At 40.5% G+C, this 26,418-nt stretch overlaps 3 protein-coding genes across 5 annotated transcripts; all 3 read right to left on the bottom strand.

The window, feature by feature from the left end:
• Positions 1-1,499: 1,499 nt before the first annotated feature.
• On the bottom strand, positions 1,500-9,362 carry slc25a37 (solute carrier family 25 member 37). The gene is made up of 4 exons (XM_068310457.1): positions 9,063-9,362; positions 5,337-5,565; positions 4,956-5,012; positions 1,500-4,405 (listed from the first exon to the last, which is right to left on the bottom strand). Exons 1-4 carry the CDS (start codon positions 9,255-9,257, stop codon positions 3,876-3,878), a joined length of 1,011 nt encoding a protein of 336 aa, XP_068166558.1. The 5' UTR covers positions 9,258-9,362; the 3' UTR covers positions 1,500-3,875.
• A 1,659-nt stretch (positions 9,363-11,021) lies between these two features.
• Positions 11,022-19,277, bottom strand: entpd4 (ectonucleoside triphosphate diphosphohydrolase 4). Of its 2 annotated transcripts, none has more exons than XM_068310584.1 (13): positions 19,137-19,277; positions 18,690-18,815; positions 18,394-18,591; positions 18,107-18,312; positions 17,871-18,021; positions 16,761-16,864; positions 16,437-16,496; positions 16,105-16,259; positions 14,992-15,158; positions 14,577-14,901; positions 14,037-14,122; positions 13,781-13,942; positions 11,022-12,102 (listed from the first exon to the last, which is right to left on the bottom strand). In XM_068310584.1, exons 2-13 carry the CDS (start codon positions 18,695-18,697, stop codon positions 11,868-11,870), a joined length of 1,857 nt encoding a protein of 618 aa, XP_068166685.1. In that variant the 5' UTR covers positions 18,698-18,815; positions 19,137-19,277; the 3' UTR covers positions 11,022-11,867. The 2 variants fall into 2 exon arrangements, with proteins under 2 accessions (XP_068166685.1, XP_068166686.1); XM_068310585.1 differs by having other exon boundaries at positions 16,129-16,259.
• A 1,023-nt stretch (positions 19,278-20,300) lies between these two features.
• Positions 20,301-24,885, bottom strand: si:ch211-214j8.12 (uncharacterized protein LOC100000539 homolog). Of its 2 annotated transcripts, none has more exons than XM_068310582.1 (5): positions 24,582-24,885; positions 23,895-24,152; positions 23,574-23,740; positions 22,094-23,283; positions 20,301-21,224 (listed from the first exon to the last, which is right to left on the bottom strand). In XM_068310582.1, the coding sequence occupies exons 2-5, from the start codon at positions 24,112-24,114 to the stop codon at positions 20,837-20,839; spliced, it is 1,965 nt and encodes a 654-aa protein (XP_068166683.1). In that variant the 5' UTR covers positions 24,115-24,152; positions 24,582-24,885; the 3' UTR covers positions 20,301-20,836. The 2 variants fall into 2 exon arrangements, with proteins under 2 accessions (XP_068166683.1, XP_068166684.1); XM_068310583.1 differs by having other exon boundaries at positions 24,659-24,678.
• Positions 24,886-26,418: the final 1,533 nt, after the last annotated feature.

Here is a 26,418-nt window from a genome sequence, read left to right as displayed (position 1 = left end):
AGTCTCTGCACCACCTGGATTAACTGGATTTGGCAGGTAACTGATGAAAACATGAGAGGTGGAGTTTCAAACATCACTGTCTTATCTTTTTCTTTATTCATCGGATCAGATTTGCCCTCACATGGCTACAAAAAGGACCCTCTGAGATGTGGAACAAAGTGGGTTTAAATACCAAAATAAAAAAAATGAAAATGAAATGTTCAACATCTTATCTTTCCCGTCTATGTATTTAGAGATGTGATTGTGAGATGAAGTAAACAGTGCGGTCGTGGTTCCTTCGTCGGGCTGCTCAGGGTGGCCAGTGATGCTTTGAAAAACACGCAGATCCTCATAACAGATGAAGGGAAATCCAAATCTCCTGCACAAAGGCGGCCATTGTTGGCGCTCCAATATGCCGTGACTGTCAGACAACCTTGTTGGAATTGATAAGGAGGTTTAAAACTGGCCTGCATCTTTCCACATGGGAACAATCATAAACTTCCTCGGTTAGTGTAACCGGATCCCCCATGTTACGGTACCAGGAGCCCTTCTTCTTCCATTACGCATGACGCGCCGCTGCGCCAAACTCACTCGATGCTTCCAGGCGATCGTGTGGCAGAAGAGACAGAAAGAGAGGAATCGTTTTCAAGTTTTTCCCGTGGAATATAGATATAAAGTACTGCAGATTGAAGTGATTATGACAAGGACAGGAGGACACGGGCCGAGAGGGGCGTCATTGTGCGCTTCAGATAAACAACTTGCTCGTGGACAGGGGCGAAAAGCAAACAGGGACGCGAGTGTACGTGTCCCGAGGCATGGTGGTTTGGATCGAGCTCTGTCTCCATCTCCACAAGGCATCAGATCAGCCTGGATGTTTGTCATTACGCCGAGTATTGTGTGCAGGCATATCTTTATATAAACAGTAGAATAAATTAAAAGAAAACTTGAATGTGAGGACAGGGAGGCTTTTGGAATATCATAATAAGATTTTTTACTATGTGGTTATCAAGACCGGAAGGAGTCGAAGAAGTCACAATAACAGCATGATAAAACTGGCAACTTAAATTATAAAATGTGTTCACTGTGTTGTTTTTCGGTGTCAACTGAGATGAAAACAGGAGCGTGAAGGAGGCGGGTCGAGTCTGTGACCTCACCTGAGCAAAAGTAGATGATTGGTTGAGGCTTGTGATAACTTTGTCGATGTGACGCAAAATGAACATATTTTCCGTGTGACAAAACTCAAGTCTATTATTACGTCATCGTATCCCGGAAGTTGGTAGCAGAGCCAAACGGTGACGGCCGTCCGGCCTCGTGTTTATGGTGACCTTTATTTAGTCTTGCGCCGCCCCCTGGTGGACATTTATGACCTCTGCAGGATACCATCCTTGAAGTGCTAGTTCGTAAAATTGCTGTACGGGATTCCTATTTTTATTATTTAACAATTTAAGAAATAATTACTCATAATTTTAATGGCTGTATTTTAATGCTTATAGAACAAAAACCTCCAACACAGCTTTCATCACTCGCATGTTTATTTTAGCTCCAGTGTTACATACTGTAGCAGCGTTATCGCAATCATTTTATATTTGCATTGTCAAACTTCCAAGCGTTTTTGTTCAGGAGATCTACAGGGGGAAAAAAAATCATCCTTTTTCAATCATTTGTGCGTAAATAGCATAAAAACATTTACATCATTTACATTTACCTAACCCTCCCCAATAGGGTATGAGCTCTCCTGTCTCCTTCCTTATAAGCATCTATTACAAACACTACTTAACTGCATTAAAAGTACTTGAGCTCAAATGTTCGATTACAATTGGGGAATTATGATTCACTATTATGAATCGACAACCTCCAAGGAATGATTGTGGAGTGCAGGCAATGTTGCATTGTCATGTAATAAATCAGAAATGTTTCTGACGAACTTCATATCAGTTTTGTTAATCATAAGATTCACTTAAAAATCATTAACGTCACAGACATTAGATTACAATAAAACTGCATGAAACTATGCTAACTTTGCACTTTTTATATTCAAACTGACAAAAAAATCTTTCAAAACATTCCACGTGTATTTATAACATACACTTCCTAGGCTTTGCTCGGGTGGTCAAGTGGAGTTTTTTTTTGAGTAACGAATGCTCAGGCGACACTTTTCTGACACAACCGAGCTCCACACATACAGGAAGAAATATGCTACAGATTTTAAAAGATTTATCTGATGGAAACTGGGGCAAAAAGGCAGAAATCCCAACAGGCAGGGAAATAGCATCTTCCACTTATTATTACAGGCTTAAAATAATGCATAAAAGGTCATGTCTGTCTTTGGTATATAACAATTACAATAGTAAAAGCAAAATAAATGTGGCTGCCTGGTGGATTACGTCAGCATCCAGAGGAATGTCTTGACTTCTGAATGGAAAACAGTCAAACAGCTAGGAGGAAAAGTTGACCAGGAGTTCAAAATAAAAGGAATAACGTCCTTCACTGGTGTCACGGTAACAAAGAGCGTCCCAGGGCATTCAGTGAATTCAAAACAACCTCATGTTTGCATCTCTGAAGGTTCGCACCTACAGTTTTCAATAAAGTTATACTCTTTAAAATACTTTCTATATACACAATCTACAACCTTTAGGCTTAGGGTCAATATGACACATGACTGAAAAGCTAAACTTCACACCGGTGCAAATGGAAGTTGAGATGTAGCCTTCATCTCCAGTAACAGATGTCTGAAGCATCTTTGGACCTGCATAATGAAGTTTCTAAGAAACAGTAATCCTAAAAATACCTACTCAGCTTTTAATAAACATACAAACAAAAACGCTCTTCTAATGTGAAGTTTCAAAATATTGCTGTGCGTGACTCAGCATCATTTTAGTGCTGTGCCTTAGCAAGGCAAATAACTGGAGTATTGACGGTGCACCCACCTAGTGTCACAAAAGCATAAAATAATAATATCCATCAAATATGTTGCAAAATAGGAAATAAAAACAAAATGTGGCTGAAAATAATCATTTGGTGCAGGGGAGCTAAAAAAAAAAAAGGCAAAAAAAAATACGGTAGTAACAATGCATTTAAGATTTTTCTAATGTGACCATTTTGTGTCTTTGACATGAATTTGACCGAATGAAAAGTGAAATATTGACATAAAAATGTCATCTGTCAAAAACTAAAGAGAAGAAGTGAAGCAGCATTCAATATTTATGAGGCACTTGGAAAACACAAGCATTCTGTTCCCCGTGGAGTGAAAATAAGGAATGTGTTGTGATGGCTTTTTATAAATATACAATAAAAAAATAAAACCAACAGTGTTGTGTTTCTTCCGTATCCAAAAAATACATGCCTCAGAAAAGTTAACAAAATAAATACGAAGTTCTGATTTGAACCACTATAAACATGGTTATTTATACACTCACATTTACAAAAGAGAGTTTGGAGAGTTACGGCTGATGTGTGCGTGGAGCGGAGGAGGAAGAAAACGACCTTACTGAACAGTCATTTCTGTTGCATATCCTGTTCATCATGAAGACTTTGAAACACGCCTATGCCGGGCATACACTGTGATTTCAGAAACGCTGTTTGTTTGAAAGTTCGGCCTCACCGGCGGGTAAGAAAAGACAACGGTTGTGCATATGTTTTGTTAAGAACTGGAGGTTAGCTAGCGACACTCAGATGTGGCAGAAATCCCACCTTACTGTAAACTTAATGATAAATGATGAGGAACTTAAGTCAAAAAAAAAAAAAATCAAGTAAAAAATAAAGTCCTACAGTGTATGCCCGGTTTTTGCTGAGTGAACAATCAAGAACGCCGTTCTCGGCCACTTCTCCAGCGGGAGGAGTGAATATCTGATGTCATTTCTTCAGGCTTCAGTTCCAGTCGACACATGATTTTAGAATCACACTTGTCCAGGTCCCGCTTCCGATTCCAGCTGCTGCTTCGTCAGGAAGTACTTGAAGAACTCGTACACTGACCACGCAATGGCAGTGGAGGGCATCTGGTAAATGACCCGGGCTTGGACCCCTTTGAAGAAGGCCGGCAGGCCGCCAAGCCGGTACACCGTCCTGAAGGCGTTGGCCATTCCCGTGAGGTGGCCGCTGATGTTCACCGAGCTGAGCGCTACGTTCTCCTGTGTGTTGAGGAGAGTTTTACAAACGTCCAGTGGAGTGGTTATTGCCGCGGAAACGGCTCCCGCCGCGGCCCCTGACACGATGTGGCTGCCGGGGTGGTAAAGTCTGTGGGGGTTCAGCTGTTCCTGCATCAGCTCGTAGGTGATGAAGTGAACGGCCTGGAAGGGGATGTTCATGGTCAGCTGCGTGCTGTAGCTGCGGTAGAAGGCTCGGACCCCCTCAGTACGCGTCACCGTTTGAATGCAGTCCCAAGGTCCCCGATAAGGAGAGTTGTACATTTGCATCCTCTGCTTTATCACTGGGAGGGAAAAAACAAACCGCATCAGCACGTCTGATCACTGGCATACCACACACTACTAACAGTGTTTTATGAATAAAGACTGAGCGGTTTATTATAAACAGAGAAATCCCTTGTAATTTCATATTTTAAAATAGGGAAATTCAGAAACTTCGATATAATCACCATAAATTTTGAAAGAATAAAAAAATTGAACTCTCTTCATTTAATTCGCCGCCGTTCAACTGGAACGGCAGCGAATCCTTCACATATTTGTCTGGATCTTATAATAGGAAGATAAACTGAAAGATAAGTGGCTTGATGAGTCATGCACAATACACACGAAAGGCACAAACAAATTCTTCACTCAAACCCAAATATATGCTTCTTTGTCCTGGTTGTACAATATCATGCAAATATAATAAATGTGGTATCTTTAACATAATTTCTGCATGCATTATGGAAAACTACTGGATCCACTCAAAGATGTAATGGGATTTCTTTCCTGGTTTATGCTGCACCCCTGCAGAAAAGAGGATTTCTTGGAATAAAAAAATGATAGAACCCTTACCTTCAGCTGGGTTCATAACTGCATCGTGGAGAACAGTGGCCACGCTGCCCGCTACACCTGTTGAAACATCGACGGATCTCGTCAAAACTAAAAAAAGTTTTACATCAAAATGTATTTTGTTGCATGTGTGGGCTTTGTTTTTGCTGGGGTGGAGGTGAAATACCAGCATCTAGTATTTATATGCAAGAGAGCATAAAAAAATAAATAAACATGGGCTTGTGGAGACAAAATCCTGGAGAAAATGTTTGGATTTTTCTTGTGGGGAATACAGCTTCATCCTCAGCATTGTAAACAGGATACGGCATTAAAATGACTTATCCCACATTGCTTATTCCAGTGTGACAGTCAGGTGATTGAGGTGTTGACATTTGAGACTCCTACCATTGGCTAAATGGCTGTTTCCTCCATTCTGAATGATGTCACTCAGCGAGCGTTTGACCCGCTCGTAGCAGGCGAAGTAGAGCGCATGGGCAGGTCCCGCCCCCATCATGGTGATGTTGAGGCCCCTCAGCAATCTGAACATCCCCTCCGTCCGGATGATCCTTTTCAGAGCTTCATACACACCCCTGTACTGTGCATTCGGGTCTGGCTGCAGGCTCTGCATCCTCGTCTGAAATGATAAAGACGTGTGTTAAGCTCGGACTCAAGAGGTACGGACACCTGGCGTCGGATGAGTCATGGTTTGTCCATGTATTGTTACCCGGCTCTTTGTTTTACTTCACCATGCCAAGTTGTCTGGACATCACAAAGCATGTTTTTATTTGTGATGAGATCAGGGGCTTTTCAGGAGACAGGGAAAGTCTATCTTTCTCAGCATATTTTCCATGTGTTTCCTTCCTACGATTTAACAATAAAAAATCAATTACATTTCCGTGTCTTTCCTTTTAGGACCTTGCGCCGAGTTTAAATTTTAAAGTGTGTATGAGGGAGATATAAATCACCTTGTCCTGTTGAAGACTGAGATAAAAGTATTAAGTGGATTATTATTAAGTATTAAGGATATGGTCTGGGGAGCAATGCATGACATTTTGGTGGTAATCTTCATCATCATCATCAGGATACTGACAGTTTTCGAGCAGCCGCTCCCCCTGAGCAGGAAAGCAAGAATTTTGCTTCTAACTTCCTGGAAAATGTCTCCAATGGTCAAAAAAAAAAAAAAAAGGTTTTCATGGTGAGCAAGTTATATTGTGTAGGTTAAACTATCATGGGATTATTGCTTTTAGAGAAACTGAGTGTGAAGCGACGTCAGCAGGGCCCTAATGTAAGTTTCTAGCAGGTAATGTTCTTTCAGTTGAAGCTTCAAGTCTGACAATAAATCAGAAAACAAACACACAGTGGCATTCTTCACTCTCTTCCGGTAAGGCTGGTGTCACAGCCTGATTGGCTACAACAGGAATGCACAAAGCTGCTCTCAGTCGGCCGTAAGGACCTGGTCTCCGCACGCCACACAACCAGTTATTTCAATAAAATGCGAATAAATGAAACTAATGGAAAACTAACATAATACTTCCTTCAAAAGCTTTTTGCAGATAGATAGATACTTTATTAATCCCGGAGGAAATTGCATATATCAATTTCCTGAGATATGAGATATGTGATGTGATATGATATGATATGTGATATGTGATATATATGATATGTGATGTGATATGTGATGTGATATGTGATATGAGATATGTGGATTAATCATTTCCCAGGATGTACGATAAGGGTTTCCCTATACGCAACAGTGAAATGTTGGCTTATTAAAATGTATGGTTAATGACATTCAACTGTGGAGAGATATGGAATAAAGTGGAATTTTAAGTTGAAACTGATGATAACTTTACTAAGATCTAAAGTTAGGCCAACTTTAAATCAGATTAGAATCTGTTATGGCTATTTTATAGTAATGGTTTTCTGGCTGTGTGGCAGTTAACTAATCACACTTCAGACAAACTACTGCATACACACACCCTCTGCTGCGTTAGGTTGATTTCAAATGTGCGCCACATCGATAAGTTCCCTCTTCTCCTCAAAATTGAGGCAACTCCCCATTGCTTAGCTGTTTCTCATTCTTCAGTGGAAGGTTGAACCATAGAGGAGGAAGGAGGAAGCAGGAAGCTGCAAGGTTTATTGAGTTAATATTGCATTATGTCTGAAACTTGTCTTTTGTTTACAAAAAACCTTCTAAATCCAACTCAAGATTGATGAGATTATCAGACTCATAACCTGAGAATCTAAGATTAACTCCTTTTTGTGTCTTGAGTTTCTGAACTTGAGCTCTTCAGCTTGAGGGAAGTTTTACCCAGAAAATAAATGAAACTGGAAAAATCCTAACTTAAATTTTCTGTCATGGAGGTGCGATGTTTTGTTTGTAGAATAAATGAAGTTAAAAAAGGAAGAAAAATTAGTTCTTTCATAAGTTCATATAATTTATTTTGCTAAACAGGCTCAGCAGGTAAAAACCAGGCGTGTACTTACTAAGCTGGATGGATCATTTGAAATATTATAAAGCTATGATACTACATCAAATAGTATGTAGTATGTTAATGAAGTAATCTGACTATGATTATCATAAGTACAGCAGTCTGATTTATCGAAGACAAACATTATTAGAAAACAGCGGCATAGTTTAAGGATTTCGAAGTTCACAATCAAACCTTCTTTAATCTGTTTTGCAGGCTCAATGTTAAGCTGTAAACTAATCAATAAATCATTTAGCTATTCATGAGCAGGTTGGCAATAACTAATGAACAAATGCATTCATTCAGGAGAGTTCTTTAAACAAAAGGACAATTCATCAGGAATCTGAATAACTGTAGTTCAATTTATTGCTGACTGTAGTACCTTCTTTGACACTAAACTGCATTGCATTATACTCGCAAGTACTGTTAGCCAGTATTTATAAATGACAAGTGATCTTTCCAGGGTAAAGTCAGAGACAATATGAATTTAGTGCTGATTTAAGGTTAGCGATCTTTACATAAACTTCCTGTTTCACAGAAAGAAAAAACATTTCAAAACCAAGCTGTTAGTTCATCAACCACTAAAAGGTTAAATTCCCAGAAATTCAGGCCTGCTAGAACTCTGTTCTGCATCACCTGATCTGCTTTGTATGGACCCTGTCTTCCATTCATTCAGTAGATTTGAATTTGATTATGATAATACCTCAAATATTTGGAGGAATTACAGACCGACAATAAGATATCTTAAGATCTACCTGTTTGATATGGATTGGAGTAATTTTTTAGATCTGGTGATTATAGTAAAGTGATGTGGGTAGAATTTCACTGATCATATTGTCATTTTATGTGGGTCACACTATTGGATTATTATCTTAAGTGATATTTATGACAATATTTCAATCTAAATGTTTTTTGCATTCTGTTATGTTGTTTTCATATGTTGTCTTAATACCAGTTAAACTTTATGTAAAAACACTTTGGATTGCCTCGCTGTAGTCATATCCTATTCAAATAAACTAATCTGACCTTGTCTGGAAAGTTCACGCACGTCACTTATATACTTTAAAGGTAAAACTAGTGTTTTTGTTAATAATCCCAACCTTAATTTCACTTTTCAAAACAGTTTTGACATCTGTCATAGTCAAACCAAATATACGAGTTTCCTTCTTCACTAATAGAGACATTCAGGGCTATTTCTATTGTATGAAGAAAAATAAACACAATCACAAAAGAGCATCTAATTTAAGTATCAATACGGTTGACCTTTGACCTTATAAAAAAGCTGTTCCAATGAGAGGTAAATGAAGTTGACACTGGTCGTACTGATGGCTAGCAAAGTTCATACACTTGCGAAGAAACGAAACAGTAAACCTCCACAACTCGCTGCTCCGCAAAGCTAACATGTTGTATTTTAAATATTTTAATTTAAACCAACAGCCTTGACAAATTTGTTCAGTCAACTTGTAGCAGGCGTACTGTCGCGTTTAAATTAGCTAACAAATAAGCTAACTCGCAATGTGAAGCTTGGATATTTCACGGCTAACGGTTGTTAGCATCCGATAGCGAGTGGTTTGGACAGTTAGCAGGGCTTTGCGGCTAGTTTGAGCCGTAGCGCTAAAATGAGCGTGTTTTAATGCCTGCCAGACTACTTGTACGGTACCTTGACAGAGTCCACGGGGTACATCACCGTGTGCTCCAGCACGCCAGCCACGGCTCCCGCTGTCATGTGGGTCATCACTGAAACATGAGGTGGCAAGCTCTCGTAGTCGCCGTCCACATTAGAAGGGTCGTCGTCTTTACTTTTAGCCTGCGACATCTCCAGCGTTGCCACCACACGATCCGGGCTCAACTCCATGCGTGGGGAGCCCGTCCGGTTGGTCTGCAGTGGGAGATAGCGCTCAGAGAGATGACAGCGGCGTGGACTACCACAACACCATCGCTACTTAGTGGAGTTCCAGCGCCCGTGTGACGTTTCCGCGAAGAGGGGTTGCTATATTTGTGTGGACCAATCGTTTATTAGATTTTCAAGAGTAGGGCGGGATCTTGGTTTGGAATGACCAATGAGAAGTTTCCATGGCAGACTCCGCTGACCCTTCATTCTCAGTGTGTCTTTATGGAGTTTTCAATGGGTTTGACCAAGGTGGTCTGAAGAGATAAGTGGGCTGGGTCTCTTATCAGGCAACACCTGTTAATTGATATTGCAGAAGAAGTTCATGATCCTTTACAAGGACGCTGTTAATGACTTACTATCGCTAGTGGGTCGCCTTTACTAGTTTGAAATGTTTGTTCTGTTGTGCTCAAGGTCGTTTCCAATAAGACGTTTTGGTTTCCTGTTGTAATTTTTATCTTTATATATAGAACCATATTTAGTCTCAAATCATGGAAACTCTCAATCTCCTTAAAATTGTTACACTCTTATTACACAATGGTTGTTGTTTTTTTGGTACATCTTTATCAGTGAAGAATTATACATTATTTGCAAAATTCAGCGGAGGTGATTATTTCTCTTCATTCCAGATCTTGGAATGAAGAGAAATCCCACAACATCTCAACGTATTGTTCTTTTCATGTCATATGATAGAATGAATGAATAAGCACCACACCCATAAATACCTCTCGTGACTGACACGTCACACTTTCAGAGTTGTGCATGTCATGATGCCACATTTAAAGTGCAACTTTACTTCTGACTGATTAATGCCATCCAGGGAGTCTGATAGAGAGCAATTATTCTGGCTGGTTGGAAGTATGCCCCTTCTTTTGTTGCACAGTTGAATTCTGAAATTTAAAATTCATCAGTTTGTGTTAAGGATCTGATCTGAAAGCTCATACAGGACATGCGTTGATTCATTCCATTCTTTGCTCCTCATAGCATTTGTCTGTTGCTCAACATACAGTATTTGATTTCAATATGATGGAATTGTATTAAAAAGAAACCCATCTTCCCACTAAATTAGTTTCACTCATTTGGATTAGCCTCATAGGTCTCAACATCTTTCACCCCAGAAGTCACATATGTAGAAATAAGAGTTAGATAACCACAGAGTATGCTCATTTTTAAATGTACTCCAAAAGTAAAGTCAATATTAGCCTTGAATATTTGTACAATTCAGGTTGAATCTATTCTGAGAACATATAGGCATGTTAAGGAAGTGTCACATTAACTGTTAAACCTCTTGTTAGAAGTAAACAGTGTACTTGCGACCTGTTAGCAGTGAGTTGGACTTAACTGTTTAGCTATTCAGTCAGTCAACATCAGCTGAAACATTAGATCTACATACAGGGCTCTCAGTAGTGTCACAGTGGGTGTTGGCAAGGAGAGTGTCACATACCCTACATTATAGGAGGCTGCGGTCTTCAAGAGGAGCCACTGTTGTTGCAGCTGGTTTTTAATTTTTCAGCGAAGTAAAACGGATATTTAGTGGAGTCAGTTTGACAGTGTTACTTCTTCACACATAAGTACTGTACATCTAGTGCCAGATGACTGAAAGCTCATACTTGATAACTGCTCTTTATATTGCTGCATATACAAAGCACTGCCATTGCTGCAAATTTAAATCCGAGCTCTTGAAACCGTAGAATTCAGCTGTAATAATCAGGTTCCACAGAGAAGCCAGACAAGAGTACCATAAAACCTTTATTACGTAATTGTAATATGACTCACCATACCTCACATTCATCTGAGTAAGCCGTCTTTAGATCATTTTCATATAAATAGTGGGGTAAGTAATTTCTTTCACGATGCCTCACTGCAGTGATACGACGGCTTCTGAAAGCAAAGCATCTGACGTAAAAGATGACAACACAAGAATTTCAGTAGGTCCCTAAGAGCTTGATACTCTCAAGACAAGAGTAGACGCGGTCTTGAGCTTACACAACAGTGATGAGACATGTATTGCACTAGCATAGCCATTAGAGGCTATAAGTCTTGCTGAGTCATAACAATTTGTTATAGACATACATAAATAAAATAAATCCAGCTGGGAAAACTATTTGACAGAGTGTTCCATCCACTCATGAAAAATAGTATTGCATTTGAGGTTTCTTTAAAAATGACACGTGCTTGTACCAGTTAGCAAATATAAAATACAAAAGTAAAGATGTGATCAAAGACATGTAAGGCATAAATAAAGGCAACTGCAGAAGAAAAACATAATTTTCAGGCTATGGAAAATTTGCGAGTAAGTGAAGTACCATTTTGTTTCATGTCAGGCAAGACCATGGAATCTTAAATACAAACAAAACAAAAAAAACATGAATATTCAACAAATTGCTTTCAGAGGCTCAGACTAACCTAAGGAGTCACAGATCCTTGTACTGTATTTTTTTTTCTTTCACAAGAGCCTTTTTTTAGGGCAGCAGCCTTCAACAGCTCTCTGGATCAAGCAGATGAGCCTCAGACAGAGAAGAAGCAAAGACTTGCTTCTGAAAATTCGACACGAGTCAAGACTTTGTGCTCGATAATTTAGAGGTTGATCGGGAGCGTGGGCGAGCCGAGGCCCTCTTCCAGCCAGGGCACAGATGAGGGGGTGCAACGCTGCGCTGTGCGCCGATGAATGCGGCGCAGCCGCAGCAAGTACAACATAATGGACAACAACACAATGAAGAAGCATGCCAGGAATAAATAGTGGTTGTTGAAAAAGGAGAAGCTGTGCCGCAAGTGAACGTGGGCTCCTTTCAGAGATTCCAGCTGGATGTCCCTGGGAGGAAAAAAAAGACATCCCACAAATATTAGAATGGATTCAAAGGGAGGATAAAAGTATACACAGAAAACTCAGTTCACAACCCTGTTCATTAGTTATTCTACAAAAGCAAGAAAAAGTTTGTTGTGATAGACGATGTAACAAAAAACCCTTCAGGATTCATTTCATAGACTGAATTTCAGTGGAAAAGACAAAATTCTCACTTGAGTCAATTGGATCAAACCTGTCAAACTGCATACTTATACAAATAAACAGATCAGGACAATACCTCTTTGAATATAATAATAATCATAATCTTAATAATTTACATCCCTTATTAATCCCCGTAGCGGAACTTATTTTTCCACTCTAGATTACTAATCACACGCATATATATGTATACAGGTCCAGCTCATTTTCAGGGACATACAATTTGCTTTAGGTCTTACTTACTAATTAATTAACAGAATCAAGAGACGTTTTGCCAATTATTGGAGGTTTTTGGAGTTTTCTTTCACTGTTGGGATTCATTTACAAAAAGTTTTTCAAAATAAAGGTAAGAACAAAACAAACATATATATATATATATATATATGCATGATTTCAACTAACTAGAATGTACCACTAAATTCCCTGCGGGGATTAAAATCAGTATATAAAATAAAAAAATTAAAAAAAATTCTCAGCTACTATCACACGACAGCAATAACTTTAAAAGTTAAAACTGACATGGAGAATGTTAAATTTGCCTGCTCCCAGTTTCCCATACTCATATTCCTCTAGATTAGTGCTATTAGTTAAATGCTGTCCCTTGGTAGTCACCTGTTCGTGGTTGTGATTCAGTGCTAATCAGGTGCCACAAGGTGGCAGTAACGCAATTGCAAACGGGATTAACAAAAAGAACAAACTAACTGCAGACAGCAGAAGCGTGCTAGCTGTTACAAAGTCCGATGGGTATCTCTTACTAATAATTACTGGAAAATAAGGTGTAGGATGAATGGATGAATGGAGGAGAGGAGATGGCCTGTTGGCCTGTGCTACAGTTTAGTGGGACCAAGGTGTTGTGGTGTTTATGGTGGGATTGGGACGACGTGTCTTACATGGAAGAGGAATGAACCTTGCCCACCAAGTGGGCCTCCTGCTATCTGTTCTTTTATAGTCTTTGTAGTGTATTATATGTCCTGTTAGTGTAGTATATGTCCCGTTACTGTACTGTATGTCCTGCAGTATGTCCTGCCCTATGTTGTCAGTGTTTTTTTCTCTTGGGTGTTTATTTATCCAGTATTTATTAAGTGCATTTATGTCCTAGCAGTGGATGTATGCAATCTCCTCCAGGATTAATAAAGTATATATCTATCTAGGTCCAGCTCTGTCAGGTAATAAGTATTATGCTGCATCTCAAGTCAAAGAAAAGCAGTCAAATATTATTTGATTACTCCAAAGCAATTTTCAATTCATCATTTTGCTTCAGTATAGAAAATACACTGAAACATTCTAACTGTAAAGTAGAAGGAAGAGTCGATTAAACATATTGCACCACCTCTCATCTGAAACACCTTCAACCTGTCGTAAGAGATCATCATCAGACGTCATTGTCATAGTTTCCTTTGTTTTGTCGTACCAACAATCCATTTCAGAAATATCACCACCCATCCACTGCATAGCTAATACACGGTAAAATAAACAGACATCTCACCTCAGAGGCAGAAACCGTGTCCTGTAAAGAATGGCTCCAAGAGTCCACTGGACCTCCTTATCGTAGACCAACAATGCAGTCTTCAGGTTTGTATAGTTGGTCGGGAAAGAGAAGCCCGAGTGTAATACTTCATACATCCATGCTGATTTAAAACACTGGAACCTGCAAGGATTGAGACAAAGCCATTGATAAACAATTTTGGTTTTTTTTAGTAAGGCTGGTCAGCTGAAAAGAAGGAGAATAATGAGTGACTTACTTCAATCTATGAAGATCAGCATGTGAAGCATACAAGCCAGAGTCAAAACGTTCCCTCAAAGTCTTCCACTGCGTCGAACAGTAACTCTGTGAACGTTGTGGGGAGAAATCAGGAAACAGAACATTCAACCTCAAAGCTTCACCCAAATAATTGTACTATTAAATCTACACTAACATTAACAGAATGAAAGGGGAATCAGATTAATTCTACAACAGCCATACTTGTGTGTTTGTATTTGTGAAAAGGTAAATTATTCTAAATCAATTCCTACACCTGCCTTTATATCAGTCTAACTAAGTAAACGACAATGTGGTGAGCAAGTCTAAAAAAAAACTTTCTTTCAAATAATTTGAGAAAGAAAAATGTGTTTTGATAACAATCCAGCTGTTTGTGACATTTAATCATATGAAATATGTTATTTTAAAACCATTGTTCTTAAAATAGAAAGATTAATTTTGTGAAGAATTTAGGGCGCAATCTGACAACCCACTGAGGGTGTGCCTGCCTTGTGACGTTTCTTCTCGACTCCTTAGTGTTTACCTTGGCAGCACGGGAGTATTTGGAAGCGCTATAATCGCCGCCCATGCGCAGCACATCCTCCGTGCAGTAGTAGAACTCAGAGAAGCCGTAGAACTGACTGTTGTTGTAGTCGATGGCTGGCTGGTAGACACCGCTGAGAGACGTTTGGGTCTCGCTGGTGCGGTTGAGGAAGGGCTGGAGAATCTGTCTGCACCGGTCAAAGTCACCTGTGCCTCGCAGGTAGAGCTCCTGTGCAGCGGGACCAATCACATCCTCCAGGTCTTTGGGGAGACAAGGGTCCAGGACGGGAGACTCTGCCGTCTCACCAATATGTTGATCCGAGAGCCTGGAAACAAAAAAAACACACAAAAAAGAGTAATGCAATGTAAGTAAAGAACGATTAAATGAAGCAATTCCCTCTGATTCCAGATCTCACTTGTTTTGAGCGACAGTATTCCTGATGAGGATCTCCTCGTATCGTTGGCGCGCTGCATTTCCTCCAAACCCCAAATAAGTGGATACATAGACACGGTACACATGCTCTGTCTGATGCGCATCACATCCGAGGTTGAACTCAGCCAGTAAGTTCTTGGCGACTTCCTCCTGGGCAACAAATAAAAATCATTCAGAGATGCTCAATACCGTCATACATACACTTTGGCACATTGCCTGAAAGCTCACGACTCTACAGCTAAAAAAACCCTCATGGTATGAAGACGACATGGTTAGAGATTGAGGCAGATCTGAATTAAAGTGTTTAGCTAAGAATCTTTTTATTTTTTACAGCATTTACGTTCCCTCCAAATGCCTGAGATGTTCAAGATAGGGTGCAAAAGTAAAAAATGTCTATACAGTGTTGAAGCTAGGCATGTGCTAGTACTAGCTAGCAACAGTACACCACCAAGCTTAGACACTACCATGCTATCGATTCACAGGGATATTTTTTCATGAATTTTATTCATGAGAAAAAGTAGGTTTCAGATGAACCCTGAAGCAACACTTTGCTTGTGTTTGGTTTAATTGCAGTGAGTTGAGCTATCTTGGCCACTGTATTGCATGTTTCTCATTCCTGGAACGGCAGCAAAAGTGACATGCAAAAACATTCGTCTAGAATACTAAACCAGGTCACGTGTGATTGTTAAGACCGTGTGAAGAAAATATTGTCATGTCTAAACTACAAGCTGTAAGTGTCTAAGGGGATGGCAATAAAAACTTGACTGAACAAGGAAAAGGACATGCAGCTCACAATAAACCAGCTACTGTGTATGAAGGATCTTAACATGGACAACTTCCTTTATGTTACACATTCTGGTTTAATGTTGCCTGTTTAAAAAATGATCCTGCTATAACGCCATGCAGCAGGCTTACAGTGCACCTTCAACGGAGACGAAAGGAGAGCAGATCAGCTCCACGGGGAAAAAAATGATGCACAGGTGTAACCCAGAGATGACAGAAATTGGAGGAGGGGAAGGGGGGGGGGGGCGACAACAAATGCTGAGTGACAACAATCAAACATAGTACAGGAAAAGAATTGATTGTGGATAATAACCTGCTGTGGAGAAGCAGAGCTTACACTTTTGGGCACTTCGTATGCAATCTGTGTAGAGACGCCGCCCATGTCCAGCACACCAGCAGTCCTCTTCCTCACCCGCACCTCCTGCTGATCGCTGCCTGGGACGTGAACCTCCACTACATCCTCCCCATCTAGAAAGATTGACAGGACAGAGTCAGGCGAGTCCCGTTTTATAATACACAGTGTTTTCATACTAGATCAGCAAAGCGTCCAGATTGTATTTAGTAACAAAAACATCAAAACTAGAGTAAAGAACTATTACTGCTATAATGGCACACTATTAAAATGCTGTTTTCCTGTGTCCTTACCATTGTGCACGTGGTTAAACCTCCCAAGGACGAAGTTTATTCCGATCCATGCATAAACACCTAAAGTCAGTGATGACAACAAATATTAGAATAGTTTAGAATTATACAACATAGAAAACAAAATTTCAAAGCCCATGAAGAAAACATTAATCAAACCTATTCAACAATCAGAAGACGTTAAGTCATGGATATCAATAAAGATGCAACTAAACTCTAAAATGTGTCAAATCTAACACCAAGAAACTTTTGGTATATTTGATTAATAGACAAATTTCTGCCTTAGTAGTAGTAGTAGTAGGAGAAAGAGTATTATTATTACTTTACCTTCCTGTTTTCCAGAAATCACTTCCACATGCGAATCAGAGAATAGGAAGTTGAAGTGTACTGGGATGTCTGTTCGTAGATCCTCCAGAAGTGCTTCTTGTTGACTGAAATTAAACCAAAATATTCAAACATCAATGCTTTTCCATTCTTTATATAACTCGGAACATTCATACCTGCACCCTGATTGTTTCTTGTAATGAAATTTCCATCTGAGGCTTCAGAAATATCGCCAGTACAGTGGTACCTCTACTTACGAAATTTTCTACTTATGAAATTTCTCAGCAGGAAAACATTGCCTCTAGTTACGAAAGAAATTTTGACTTCCATAAGGTAAAAATACAGTATCAGCTGATACTCACAGCTCCCACAGGTTCCTGAACGCAACATTCTCATAGCTGCTCTGCCATTGGCTATTACCTAGTATCTTCTTGGCATCCCATTAGCTAAGAGGGATGCCACTCCACCTATGTGTGGAGCTAGTTCGGTGTTACGCAGAGTCCTCGTCATTCGGCTCTCGACCCGTGAGGTGTTCTGATAATTTTGCGCAAATATACTGTATTAACTTTTTGAGTATTCGCTATGGACCCCAAGAAAGTGACGGAAAAAGGAGGAAAAGAAAAGACAAAGAAAAGAGGGTTTTTTTGTCCATGCAAACAAAGCAAGAGATAATAGAAAAGCATGAAAAAGGGATGCGTTTGGTTGATCTGGCCAAAGAATATGGCCGTAATGCATCTACAATTGCCATGTTATTAAAACAAAAGGAAGTTTAAGGAGTTTAAGGCATCGCATGGGTGGTTGGAGAAGTTCAAAAGGAGGACTGGAATTCACTCTGTTGTTGGCATCGTGAGATAGGAGCGCATGAACCAACAAGGGCAAAAAACAATGGGGACAGCAGTTAAAAGGTAAATGACCGTCATTATTATTCTTTACTCTAGTCTTTGTTTTTTACGTTATGCACAACTCTCATTTATTGTGTAATAATCTAATCGTAACATGTATTTGTTACATGTTTTGATGCATTTTTATGCTTTATAAAACATTTATGTCGGAAATGAATTAATTTCGTAAGTAGAAGTACCACTGTATAGATAAGATCACACCCAGTTGTACCTTTCAGGAAGAATTCTCATTCCAGCAGTGCACAGAATGTACAAGGGAGTTTCTTGATGCTTATGTTTGGGGATGTGCTCGGCAGCAAAACTCAGCAGTGGGTAGATGTAATCACTGGCTTTCTCGGGTGTTTTAGCCAATTCAGATATTCCTTCAAGGAAGAAAATGTATCTATAATCAGCAAAATTACCCCGATTCTACGTCATTTGTAGGTCAGTACAAATTCTCCTTCCTACCTGGTTTAATCTTCATGACGACTGGCTTCCGGTTTTGATCTCTCATTTGCTGAATGTCCAATAATTCGTGTGGATTTCCATTATGTCGGGGCCAACAGTACACAAAGATTCTGGAGCCGCTGCTGCCACAGTCAACCACAAGCCCATAGTTGAGATTAGGGTTGCTCGTATCTGTTGCATCCACATCTGTCACCCTTGCTAAGTGTCTTTTGGAAAACAAAGAATCGTTAACATTCTTGGCCATGTTCATTGTAACAAAATCACTTGAAGAGAAACTTTTACTTTACCTGTGAAAGTGATTTTCCTCTCTGGTCCAGCTTTGGTGCCCCTTTCCAGTGACAAACAATAAATAGAACAATCCTATGAGACAGAACACCAGGCTGATGAAGACCAGCTGTCTGAAAGAGGGAATCAAGAGCCGAGGAAGAACCTGGGTGGGCAGGCTAAAATGCCATGATGCTGGAAAAAGGCACGAAAAGGTGATCCTGTTGGCAGACAAAAAAAAGAAAGAAAAACCCTGAGTAAAACATTCCATAATACATAGTAAATGAATTAATCTGACATTCCAGCAATAAAAACAAACCTTCCCATGACGCAGATTGTCTACTTGATGGTTTAGTTATTGTGAAACAAAAGATCAGTCAGCTGAAGGAGTGGGATCGGAGTAGGACAGCAGTTCCGTCTTTTTTCCTTGTCTTGTCAACATGATCTTTTTCAAAGAAAATGTAGGAAATGTTAGAATTATGTAGTTAACATCTAGCGGGCTTACTAACGTTTGGGCTCTTGTAAGAAGCTAGCGTTTGTTAGCAAGCCGTGTTGTCAATATTTCCTTCCGTTAGGACATATTATATCTGAATAATTTCAAGCGTAATCAAACTGTAAACAGAAATTATTCCGATATCGTTTAAAAAACGTTAGCTAACATGGGAGACGACGAGCTAAAAGAGCTAGTTTTGGCACATTTTTCATTCCTTATCAGTGCCAAACAGTAAGTTGTTTCTTAGTAACCGTCAAATGATCTCATACTTACTAATAGACAATGATATTCCTTATTTTCTGTGAAAAAATAAAGAAAAAAGACAGAAAAAAATCTCGTTTCCGGGCGCCCAGGTGATAGCCGCCGGCTAACTTTGACCGACGATGTGGCAGGACCCCGGTGAGTGACGTCTACGTCCGGTATGCGTTTGATTTCAATATCCGAGTTGGGCGGATCCAACTTAAACCAAACTACTGTACTGTAACCCTTTACGTAACTCTTCTTCCTCCACTTTTAAGGTGCATATTTTCAACAGGAACTCGGTCCTCACCGCCACCTAGTGGCTGTAAATGTAAGTACAAAAAATTTCCAGAACAAGTCTAGTTTTGCAGGACAATGGCGTCAGAAAAAAATAAAGATTCTTTATTTATGATCACAGACCTAACCCTGTGATGTCACGAAAACTTACTGCTTATTTAATTACATAAATGTTTTCTCAGTATGACTTATGTTATGTTATGTCCTGATGACCGTTACAGATGACAGGTATTAGACTTAGACTTTCTTTCATTGTCAATGCACAGAGACTCAGAACAGTGAATCTGGCTGTGAAATGTCGTTGCTTGGCAACCGGAGTACGCAGCACTGTTTGCATCGCTATTTCTATGGTGTTCGTGTAGCGGAGTTGGTTGTTTCCACTTTTCATTGGTTGATAAGTTGTTAGAGCTCCCCCTATGGTACTCCGGTGGTGGTCCGCGGAATACCTGGAGACCCCTCCTCAGTCGGTAATGACCGCGGCTGAGAGAGGTGACTTGATGAAGTTATATATATATATAAAATTATGGACTTTACCGATACTTAGCAGCTAACATTAGAGAACAATATTGCACATGGGAATATTGTAAAAGGTGCAGAAGTACATGAACAGTCCATGGTGAGGGTGGGTACGGTCAGACTGAATCTGGTGTGCTCTGGCTAGGCAGCGTCTGTGTGCAATGTCCTGGATGGGGGGGGAGTGAGGTCCCAATGATCTTCTCCGCTGTCCTCACCACTCTCCGCAGAAACTTCCAGTCTGAGGCCTTGCAGCTCCCAGACCAGACAGTCATGGGTCATCAGGGTGAACAGCAGGGGGCTCAGGACGCAGCCCTGGGGGAAGCTGGTGCTCAGGGAGATGACACTGGAGGTGTTGTTGCCCACTCGGACAGACTGGGTTCTATTGGTGAGGAAGTCCAGCAGCCAGTTGCAACAGGGGGGTGTTAAGCCCCAGAGGGCCCAATTTGCATACCAGGTCCTGGGGGATGATCATGTTGAATGCTGAACTGAAGTCCAGAAACAGCATCCTCACGTGGGTGTTCTTCTCCTCAGGGGCTCCAGGCTCAGGTGGAGGGCAGTGGAGATGGCGTCCTCAGTGGAGCGGTTTGGCCGGTACGCAAACTGATGCGGGCAGTATGGATGTGATGTGGTCCTTAACCACTCCACATAACCACATATGTGTTAGTGTTTAAAAGAACAACATTTCATGATAAGATGTGGTTTATAAAACTTGTTAAACATAAAAACATTTAACATTATAAACAGAATATTGATGGTTACAACATGTCTGAACTCAACAAGAAGCTCTTTTCTAAAAAACAACAATTTGACGAGCAAGAAGAACATTCAAAATTAAATCAGCTTCATGTGAAAATTTCAACTACAAATTTGTAAAACAGTCACTGCTTTTGCTCCTATCTTGGAGGCTGGGTATAACTTCACTATGACCAGACAACTTCAACTTTACTGAGTGTTTTGCAGTCTAACCACTGATTCATACTGATTTGCCAGCAGTAGCTCACGTCTACATACTTGATTCTTTTACTCCGTTGCATTACACTCTTTACCGTCAACGTCTTCACATCCGTGCGTGGAAGTTCAATGTGTCGAACCCGTCCTAGTGGCATGGGAGGACAGTCGGCAGAATTTGCAAAGTCAATCTGGCCTGCTGCGCCCAGCACATCCAGTAAGACAGAGTTCACGGGGCACGGCAAAGAGACGAGGGAGATCTTCTCCAGTAAGGGAGAACCGATCAGGAGACACCTGAGCGCCTTCCTCAGGGACATCCAAGACATGACAGGCTTCATTTGGCTGTGCTCATAGAAGAATCTTACAACGCAAATAAGACAAATAACAATTATGTTAGTTAGCAATGATATTAGTTAACAGTCACTTAAAGCTAAATACGTTGATGAAATTATGAATGAGTTAAATAGCAGAATAATAGAATTACGTGTAAGTTTAAGTGAAGATTACTGACAAAAAGTGAGCTGCTGTGGTTCTATATTTACAGCTGTTAGAATAATGTTCATAAGTTATCCCATATTTACTGATTTACATTCTTTTATTCTTTATGCTGCATACCATGAACATATAGATGTGTATGCGTTTGTGTGTGTCGTGCTATGCACTGAGTTATGTTCAGGCAGAGGTCGAAAGGTCACAACTGAGGTAGCAGCTGATAACTAGTTTAAGATGTAAGCCTTGACCTGCTGAAAAAAGGACAATACCATAAAAGGAAGAGGTTACTCTTGTGACATTATACCATACATGGTGCATTGCTGATATTTTTGTCCCCCATCCTTTAGGACACATTGTAAACAGGGACTGCCCAACTGATATAAAAAAGAGGTTTCGGCAGAGACATGTTGAGAACGGGGTGGAGATCTGTCACTGAGCACATCTCTGTCCGTTCTCCTCGCAAGTAAAAAATATAACCGTTGTCTTCTCCTTTTTGTGAGTGTGTTTTAAATGTTCTAGGTTGTTTTGAACCTGACAACAGCTACTTCTGTTCATTCTTTTAAACAGAACATATTATTATGTTCAATCAATTGTCAATGTGCTATCCAAGAGATATTTTCACATCCATGTCTGTAGAGTTTAGTCAGTTCGGGTAGTAACTGGTTATAATGTCAATTATTACATATGAGAAGCATCATCAGCTCACAGATGGTTTGGTAGCTCAACATTAACCTTACTTGAGTGTGAGACAGGAAAGATTAGGCAGCTGTGGGAGATCCCCATCACCCTGCTGATCATCCTCATCTTCCTCTCCCTGCGGCGTTGAGGGAGGCTCAGCAGAGATGTGCAGGTCTTTGAGTCTGCGGCAGGTCTTGATGAGCTCCAGTATAGGGGTGTGAGGATTGGTTTTCACCCCCTCCAGGGTGAGAGAGAGTAAGGAGGAGCCCGCCACCTCCAAGGCAGGAAGGAGATTGACCAGAGGGCCTGAGTAGTTCACTGACAGGCTCTGGAGCTGGCCTGGCCACATCTGAAGGCCTGAGGCTAAGAGAAACTCCTGGTTTCTTCCTTGAGCATCTTTGTCATCATCGACATTTATCGATAAGGAGTGGATATCTGGACATAAACAACTTAAACTATCCAGAGAGTCACATGATAAGCCCTTGACATTCTTCAGGCGCAGGACAAGGCATCCATCTCCTGACAGAACTCTTCCTCTCCTTTGTTCCTCTGCTTGGTTCTGAGAGGAACTAGACCCTCCTTCTTCTCTACTTGCATCTTCCTCACCATCACTGCAATACTCATCCCAAAATTTACTGTCCTCATCCTCAATTCCTTCATCTGCTGCTGCCCCTTCTCCCTTTTCCTTCAAGCTGTCCATCTTCTGCCTTTGGATGCACTCCTGCCACACCTCCCCCAATCTGATAACTCCTTCTCGATCGGCGAACTCATCCGTCTGGTGGAACTCTTCATGCCGGATCAGACGACAGGCCTGCCCAAGGCCATCCATCGCTACCCTTTCCAGGTGGGGCAGGGAGAGGAGGAGGAAGGCCGCCGCCATCACAGGGTCTTCCTCTTGTTCCCCAATCCCAATATCCAGAGCGAGCAGACTGCCGAGGGGGGGAGGAGAAAAGGCTGCACTGCAAGAAGAGGATTTAAAAGATCCACGAGATCCAGAAGGGCAGCTGGTGGATGAAACGGAAGACCTGACTCCAAGAAGAAGCAGCACAGCAGGGGAAAGGAAACGACAGCGGGATATATCCAGATGGCGAAGAAAACGACAGCACTGGGTTATCGTCTGGATTACAACTCTGTCACACGGTGTTCCAGCCACAGAGAGAGATCGTAGGTCAGGCAGACAACGAAGGGTTTCAGACAGGACCTTTGAGGACAGCTGCTGAGCTCCAGATAAATCCAGACTCCACAGACCCTGAGACAAAAAGGGAGATTTGTTGACAGATAATTGAGTTAATACCCAGAAAAAGTAAAAAAAGAAAGAAACTTTTTACTATCTAGATGAGAGATATGTGAGTTGTCTGGTTCGATGAATAGGCAGACATCTGTCAGCTAATATAACGTAAAGCTTGTCCCTATAAAAAACATCTTAATATTTACCTGGGTATAAAATTGTGGAAAGATTCAAACTGGTGCATAGACAACAATATGAGGTAGATGTGACTACATCTTGAATAGCAATGAATGGCTAATGAGAACAGACACCTGGCAGCGTGCAGCAATGTGATGACAGAGGGGAGGGGTGACCAAACAGGGACACTTTTCCAGAGACAGACCACGGAGCTGAGGGACCAGCAGGAGGTGGAGGGCGGCCCGGGATAACTGCTTCCTGGTGGCCAGAAGCTGAGTCAACTCCTCAACCAGCTCACCGGCTGCATGAGAAAAGACAAATTGTTTATTGTCATCATCTGTGTCGTCAGAGTAAAGCTTTCCGCAGCGTCGCAAATTTAATTCAAGGTGGTTAATGGACATTTTAGATACAAAACTGGACCAAAGATAATGTGATCATTAACTACACACACTCACGCAGTAAACTGAAAGGGCCCATGATGTATCTGAAGAAATAACGATCCAGGTAGTTGTCAGAGTAGTCTTTCACCCACGTCTCCTTCATGTTGTCAGCGAGGTTCAGCAAACACAACCGTCTCAAAGAACAGACACAGCCGTCTTCGTCTGACCTCCTACAGCTCCATTTGAACTTAACTTTCCTCGTCTTCCTCTGCCCGGAACCCCAAAACAGAGGCATCGCTAGAAATGAGAATGAAGAAGGCTCTCTTTGTTTCTCTGTGGGACAAATATTAAGAGGATTAATAGGCTAAAAGAGAATTAAAATGCTTTTCTGAAAATGATCATTTAACCCTAAAATATAAATTTTCAATGCAGGTGATAGAATAATTTATCTGTTAAAATTCCTTAAGGTAATTTTAAAGAAAATATTGAAATAAAATGCAACCTTTAAGGGGTCTACTTTTATAAAACATTTGAGAATCACAGACATTCATTATTTTATTACCAAGGAAAACGATAAAGGAAGTATGGAATGGAAAACAGCTTCTGTTAAATCTACATGATTTTCATGAGAACAGATACTTTGCTGTTAAATGACTTGTTTTTGATATAAAACTTAAATTAGATGAGAGAAACATAAACAAAGCTAGAAACAACGCAGAAACACTAATAAAGTAATAATAGGACTCTGTTTGTAGGCCCTACCGTCCACAGCAATTCGATGATTTTAATCTAATAAGTAAGAATCACTGATAAATAAAAACTTGTCAACCTTCGCCCACCGTGACTAACAGCGCTGCAGTAAAGTACTTCCTGATTCCTGACTGTGACTTCTGCGTTTGTATCCCTAAATTTAGTCTTTCAGGCACAACTCATTCCCGCCCCGGCGCGCTGTTTAAGATAAATAGAAGGTAAGCCTTCTAAATATTAAATCAAGCACAATTAATTACTCTATTCTTTGACTCATTCATAGTAAAAGTGCCCAGACTTTTGTGCACAACCCACGGGGTACCTTGTTCCTTAAAGAATAAATTTAGGGCATAATACTGTAATCTGACGGAGCTGCGTTCAAGACTAATGAGTGAATCAAAAACGGTTTCGACCTGGAAAGTTGTTGAAAGATCACCTACAAAGTTTGATGTATTGATTTATTTTGCCATTTTTTGACCTTGAATACAATATCCTATTAAAAACATGAGAGCAATAGCTTTGAGGAAAATGTACATAGTTAGGTTTATTTTGCCATTAGTTAATGTTCATACACATAAAGGAACATTAATACTAAAAAGTAAAGGTTTATGTAGCCACTAAAGGTAGCAGCATCTCTAAATGTTGTATTCAAAAATAAAGGCAAATCATTCTTATGACTTAAAAGTCAGAAGTCTTAAAATTCAGGAAACTTTGTTCTCCAAATTTTGACTTCACTCTTAGAATTCATGCACTACTGTTAATTCAATGCTGAATTAGAGCCAAAACTGACTTCTGTCAGATTTCAATCATTGATTAATTTACCAAGCAGTGGTGTGACAGACACATTATTAGTAAAAACAAGTTTTTGGATCTACCCTCGACTGAAGCTCCTGTGCAGAATGGAAACGAGGCACGCTTCAGATTTACCTGTGGTCTAGCACATGTTCAAGTTATGATGGAATTGCCTTAGGGGTAACACTGTGTTGGACAACACACATTATATTGCTTTGTTTGAAGCGTGGGTCTTCTGTACGCCTTGATACTGAGATTCCCATCGACTTCAAGGTGTGCTGCACAATCCAAGAAGGGGAGGCCGCTGTCCTTAACATCTTGGCTCCTGATTTTGACTGAAGTGTCATCCACATATCTGAACCAATGGCTGGGTGCTGTCCCTGTGAAAGAGGAACAGCACTCTTTCATGTACAAGTTAATTGGTCACTAGAGGTAATCCCGGTGAGCCCATATAACAGCCTTGTTTCTGTCTGTAGAAGCTCTCCCTGTACTGGGGTTAAATGTGTTCTGTTAGGTAGTGTATGGTCCTGTAAATGTTTTTTCCTTGCTGTTTTAACAGCTTGTATCCCTAAATATAAGGCAAAGACAGATATGACATCACAGGAGACCGTGGTCGCGTCATGGCTCCAGTTTTATTTCCCTGGCCTTGAAGGTAAACTCCTAAGAGTTTTACATATGGTGTGGACTGTTGCCAACAAGCGGGGCTAAGATGGGGGTCATCCACAAAAAACCCCAACATATATTTAAACGTGTTGGAACAAGTTGTAAACAGGTGTTTTCAGGCTATTCAGCTTTAAAAGTCACACTTCTACCTCCAACACTGCAGTATATCAACCATTACTCAGGATGTGATCTTATTCAAGTGCACCATCTCACTTTGTCAACGCCAGTATAAGGCAACAAAGTCGTTGGTGGCTCACATAAAGGAGCACATAGCAGAGCAGCGTCAGTTATCTTGATCAGTGAGAGTGTGTTCACTGCATAAACATGTATTACTTCTCCCCTCGGGATAATTAAAGTATTCTTCATCTTCATCTGGATAAAATGTCTTGATTGAACT

This window comes from Antennarius striatus, chromosome 3 (genome assembly GCF_040054535.1).
Source record: "Antennarius striatus isolate MH-2024 chromosome 3, ASM4005453v1, whole genome shotgun sequence".
Taxonomy (NCBI): domain Eukaryota; kingdom Metazoa; phylum Chordata; class Actinopteri; order Lophiiformes; family Antennariidae; genus Antennarius; species Antennarius striatus.
The sequence above is the reverse complement of the archived record's forward strand: the minus strand, read 5'-3'. Positions and strand labels throughout refer to the sequence as shown.